This window comes from Salvelinus sp. IW2-2015, linkage group LG4q.2, assembly GCF_002910315.2.
Source record: "Salvelinus sp. IW2-2015 linkage group LG4q.2, ASM291031v2, whole genome shotgun sequence".
NCBI lineage: Eukaryota > Metazoa > Chordata > Actinopteri > Salmoniformes > Salmonidae > Salvelinus > Salvelinus sp. IW2-2015.
Window position 1 is genome coordinate 12,344,568 of NC_036843.1, and position 5,630 is coordinate 12,350,197.

A 5,630-nucleotide genomic window follows, 5' to 3' on the forward strand; every position below is an offset into this window, starting at 1 on the left:
TCTTGATTAGTGAAACAATTTTATTACAGTAATAAAGACYGACATTGATAAAACGAACCAACATGAATCAGTAGAATTGAAATCTAGTGAAGTACTATTACGGCGCTTAAACTCCAATCAAGAGCAGCAAAACATATTTACAAMGCACTATTCACACACTTGTTCATCAGGACCACCACATACTCAGATTTGTAAAAAAATCTTGACTACCAGAAAACAAAGACAGACATATGGTTGAACTCAGCCCTTCTGGACTTTAGCTATTAGTTCATCGCAAAGGTTGGTGAGTTCTTCAGTCTCTTTTACCTGAGGGGACAGAAAATCAGCAAGGAGGAAAACAAAATCAACCATGATAAGTGCAAAACACTTTTCTGAACAAATAATACTGATAAAGGCACCCTCATGGACTACTTCAGATTGAGGGTGACTTACTTTCTGGTCAAGGCTCTTCYCCAGTGACTGGGCCTTTAGCTGCTCCCTGCGCAGCTGGGCCTGAAGTGCAGCGTCCTCATCCTTTAGTTTGGAGCGCACCTCTGCAATCTCTCCATTCGCCCTGAGAATAAGAGGTAGGTCAGCCCAGTGAACCTACACAAAGCCCAGCAACTAAACAATTCTGTAACTATTTTGCACAAAGTATAGTTTGATGAGTCTTACAGGCTAATTTTATGCTCTGCATGAGCTTTCAGGGTCTGGTAGCGCTGCTCCTCCTCCTTGATCCTAGCCAGGTAATCTTGAGCACATTTCTTCAGCATCTCTTCATTCTTAATAGGGGCACACACACATTTAAAACCCTAGGTCATGATGTTGGCAAAGCAAAGTATTGGACCTACACATACCCTTTTAATTTCTTCCTTCACAGCAATGTTACTTTCCTACACCAAAGCTGAGCCCTGTGTTTTGCGCAATCATGTGGAAAGGAAAGATTACCCTGTAATGAAAGAGCTATAAAGGGATTCTGGCATTTAAGCCATTTTTCTACTTAGTCAGATTAAGTTTTGGATACCACTGTTAGGTCTGCGTGCAATAGAAGCAAGTTGGAGATAGTTTTGCGATTAAATGTTACTAGCGTCAGCACAATGACTGGAGGTCTACAGGAACAGTAAACAACCTCCAACTTACTTAACTGCACACATAAAGCAGTATCCACAAGTTCATCGACTCTCCGCAAGGCAGAAAAGCAGCTTAATTTCCAGAATCTTGCAGTATCCCATTTAAATCCAAGCATTTTACATGATTGTGCAAAACACTGGGCCCAATGCATAGGGCATGACATCCTTTTTCATGCTGACCTTTATGTAACCCTCGATGACCTCTTTGTATTTGTCTAGTCTCTTGAAGAGATCTGAGAAGGACCGCTCCATGGCATTTAGGTCATGTGATAACTGTTCCTTCTCCTGCAGGACTTTAGTGATGTCAGCCTGGGCCTTCTCCGTCTCCCTCTGTTTATCAGCTGCCAGAGACACAATGACGTCACACCAAGCCATGCATTTTACATGAAAATGACACTTCAAAACATTCCTCTAATAACTTTCCAAAATTGCATGACAACGTACCCAATATCTGAGCAATTGTGGCTTCAAATGCTGACATGATTTTCCTGCAAAAACAAAAAGCAGTGACATTCAATTGTTATAGGTCTGAAATCAGAAATCAGTGAGCTTAAATGCTTACCCCATTTCATGATTATCCTGAGATAGCGTGTCATGCTTCGATTTCCATTCATCCGCATTCTCCTTTGCCTATAAAAAATAAACCCTTATAAATTAATGCTGATTGGATTGAAAAGGGATGAGTGAAACATTTGAGGAAAACAAACACCTACTCGTTTCTGGATCTTGGCAATGGCAGCATTCATGTCTTGCTGACTGTATTTCAGCACCTCTATGATGTTATCGTCAGGGTTGGCTGGTTGGGGGAAAGTAGGGACCAGATTCTCAAGCACAGGGGAATTCCCCACAAGAGTCCGAGGACCAACATCTTGAACCTAAAGGGAGTGAAGACCTCAATTTAACAGTTTTCCCACATTACTACATTATAGTAGGATCTTTGAGGACAGGTAACTTACAGGTGGTAGGTCATGAAGCAGTTTAGGGTTGACAGATTTCAGTCCATTCACCTCCTCGTCTCCAGTCTTCTGGGTCTCCACACTGAAAGAAACATCCCTCAGACTTGGAGCAAACACCTTGATATTCAACATTGCATTTCAAACTCATTTTAGTTACAAACTACAGATTAAGTATGCTCTCAATCCTAGGCCAAATAAACACTTATTTACAACTAGAGCATTTTAAGATGAACACAAGGCATTTCTTTTCAGTCAGATGGTAAAAAAAAGCCTGTGATCAGGACCAGGAGAGTAACATACAGTGAAGCAAAGGGAGCAGGTCGTGGGAGGTTGTTGAGTCCTGCAGGGACTCCAGACTTCTTGGGGCTCTCCCGCATTAGTGGGTCAAATTTGAGGTACAGTGATTGTTTTCTCAGTGCCGACTCCTTAAACTGAATATAAAACGCAAAGTAATTGAGGAAGCCCAAAGCCTAAAATGCAAAACAATCCATGTAATAACAGTCAATTTATAAAAGTACAAAGCATATACTTACAGTGCTGGACCCAAACTGCTCCAGGTAGTCCATCTGTCTGTCAAAGTCACTCGCCATGACTGGAGGGAAGGGTGGACTATAGTTAGTCAAAAAGCTAAGGTGAAGTCAACATTACCGCAACTAAAATGCGTTTGTCAATTTATTTGACTTACATGTGTTTCCAGGAACAAAGTCCTCATTAAATTCTGAAATGCCATTCTGTGGGGTCTGCTCAAATTGGCAGAGTTCCAAGGGTTCTGGAGTGCTTAGCGAAGGTTGGTCAGGTTTAGTTGGAGGTTCCTGCTCTTTTCCAGAGGAAGGATCCTGAACTTCACAAGAGTCCATCTGAAGCTTCGGATTCTGTGGAATGTTGTCCTACAATTGGAGAGAGGATGTCACCCAAGTAGTCACACTACAATTAATTAATATACATTTTTTGAACAAGTTTTAAAAAGCTTACAATTCCTTCTTTTACAGCAGAACGATCAGGTTCATATCCAGCAATAGAAACACTGAAAATAGAACCAACATAAGAGAATGGTGTGGTGTAGCTACATTAATAAGGTGATATCTACATGCTCACAACCAAACTGATAATGCTTTACATATAAATCAAGACTTAATAAAAAAATTGGGATAATAATAAAGTTGCAGCAAAATTAAAATGAACTTACCATAGTGATGGGGCAGTTTCTTGCTGAACAGGCTCTGCCACTTTCTCAGGGGAGACAGCCAACCTGACTGAGGTTGGTGCCTTGGCATCTGGACTGGATTTCACCTTACAGACTGTAGATTCAGTCATTTTTACATTTGTACCAAATGGATTGACATTTGGGTCAAATTTATCCAAGTCAAAGTTGTACTTGCCCTTGGGAAGAGGAATTTCATAATCAGTATTGACCAATGGCTTCACTGGCGATTCCTTGGATTGAGCAGGTTCTTTTTTTTCTGTAGGTACAGCCTTTTTCCATGTCGGCTTCAAAACAGGCCTTTTGCCAAACTTTTTGGGAGGAGGCTTACACTTGACCTCGCCATCATCAAAATTGAACTCAAGTTTCACTGCACCATCCTTGGAAGGGGCTGCACTGGGCTGAGTTATGGATTCTTCAGCTGGCTTGCTGGTCTCTTTGGGAGCAGTTGACAATGGTGCCATAGGTTTCATCTCTGGCTGGACAGGTGCCTCTAAGACAGGCTGAACCACCTCAAGCATGGCTGCTGGTTCCATTTCCTTTACATTCCTGTGTTGGAAGGAAGCGGCCATGCGATGACCCTCAAAAGGTGGAAGTTGAAGAGCCTGCCGTAAAGGAAATGGAACCAGCAGCCATGCTTGAGGTGGTTCAGCCTGTCCTAGAGACACCTGTCCAGCCAGAGATGAAAACTATTGCACCGAAGACTACCAAGCCAGCTGAAGACGCTGTGGCCAACACCTCTACAGCTGAGGAGACTCCTCTGCCACCAAAGGTACATACGAATTTGATTTTGACAACCTTGATTCAGTCAACCCTTTCCAAACGGGAGGCTCCAAATTGCAGAATTCCCCTGTGCTTGGAAGGAAGCGGCCATGCGATGACCCTCAAAAGGTGGAAGTTGAAGAGCCTGCCGTAAAGGAAATGGAACCAGCAGCCATGCTTGAGGTGGTTCAGCCTGTCCTAGAGACACCTGTCCAGCCAGAGATGAAAACTATTGCACCGAAGACTACCAAGCCAGCTGAAGACGCTGTGCCAACACCTCTACAGCTGAGGAGACTCCTCTTGCCACCAAAAGGTACATACGAATTTGATTTTGACAACCTTGATTCAGTCAACCCTTTCCAAACGGGAGGCTCCAAATTGCAGAAATTCCCCTGTGCTTGGAAGGAAGCGGCCATGCGATGACCCCCAAAAGGTGGAAGTTGAAGAGCCTGCCGTAAAGGAAATGGAACCAGCAGCCATGCTTGAGGTGGTTCAGCCTGTCCTAGAGACACCTGTCCAGCCAGAGATGAAATAATTGCACCGAAGACTCCAAGCCAGCTGAAGACGCTGTGGCCAACACCTCTACAGCTGAGGAGACTCCTCTGCCACCAAAAGGTACATACGAATTTGATTTTGACAACCTTGATTCAGTCAACCCTTTCCAAACGGGAGGCTCCAAATTGCAGAATTCCCCTGTGCTTGGAAGGAAGGGCGGCATGCGATGACCCTCGAAAGGTGGAAGTTGAAGAGCTTGCCGTAAAGGAAATGGAACCAGCAGCCATGCTTGAGGTGGTTCAGCCTGTCCTAGAGGCACCTGTCCAGCCAGAGATGAAACCTATTGCACCGAAGACTACCAAGCCAGCTGAAGACGCTGTGGCGTAACACCTCTACAGCTGAGGGACTCCTCTGCCACCAAAAGGTACATACGAATTTGATTTTGACAACCTTGATTCAGTCAACCCTTTCCAAACGGGAGGCTCCAAATTGCAGAATTCCCCTGTGCTTGAAGGAAGCGGCCATGCGATGACCCTCGAAAGGTGGAAGTTGAAGAGCCTGCAGTAAAGGAAATGGAACCAGCAGCCATGCTTGAGGTGGTTCAGCCTGTCTTAGAGGCACCTGTCCAGCCAGAGATGAAACCTATGGCACCATTGTCAACTGCTCCCAAAGAGACCAGCAAGCCAGCTGAAGAATCATAACTCAGCCCAGTGCAGCCCCTTCCAAGGATGGTGCAGTGAAACTTGAGTTCAATTTTGATGATGGCGAGGTCAAGTGTAAGCCTCCTCCCAAAAAGTTTGGCAAAAGGCCTGTTTTGAAGCCGACATGGAAAAAGGCTGTACCTACAGAAAAAAAAGAACCTGCTCATCCAAGGAATCGCCAGTGAAGCCATTGTCAATACTGATTATGAAATTCCTCTTCCCAAGGGCAAGTAACAACTTTGACTTGGATAAATTTGACCCAAATGTCAATCCATTTGGTACAAATGTAAAAATGACATGAATCTACAGTCTGTAAGGTGAAATCCAGTCCAGATGCCAAGGCACAACCTCAGTCAGGTGGCTGTCTCCCTGAGAAAGTGGCAGAGCCTTTCAGCAAGAAACTGCC

General features: G+C 44.2%; 1 protein-coding gene across 3 annotated transcripts in view; it reads right to left on the reverse strand.

The window, feature by feature from the left end:
- LOC111963329 (transforming acidic coiled-coil-containing protein 3) overlaps nt 1-5,630 on the reverse strand; it is a 10,958-nt gene continuing 5,328 nt past the window's right edge. The window contains exons 5-17 of one of the 3 annotated variants that reach the window (XM_070443374.1): nt 3,252-3,525; nt 3,038-3,089; nt 2,751-2,952; nt 2,599-2,657; nt 2,366-2,496; nt 2,066-2,147; nt 1,823-1,984; nt 1,672-1,739; nt 1,554-1,597; nt 1,290-1,450; nt 655-761; nt 433-553; nt 1-306 (exon numbers count right to left, since the gene is read on the reverse strand). In XM_070443374.1, coding sequence (XP_070299475.1) covers nt 241-306; nt 433-553; nt 655-761; nt 1,290-1,450; nt 1,554-1,597; nt 1,672-1,739; nt 1,823-1,984; nt 2,066-2,147; nt 2,366-2,496; nt 2,599-2,657; nt 2,751-2,952; nt 3,038-3,089; nt 3,252-3,525 — 1,529 coding nt within the window. In that variant the 3' untranslated portion in view covers nt 1-240. Of the gene's footprint in view, nt 554-654; nt 762-1,289; nt 1,451-1,553; nt 1,598-1,671; nt 1,740-1,822; nt 1,985-2,065; nt 2,148-2,365; nt 2,497-2,598; nt 2,658-2,750; nt 2,953-3,037; nt 3,090-3,251; nt 3,806-5,630 lie in introns of those variants that run through there. The other 2 variants (XM_070443372.1, XM_070443373.1) reach the window with 2 other exon arrangements.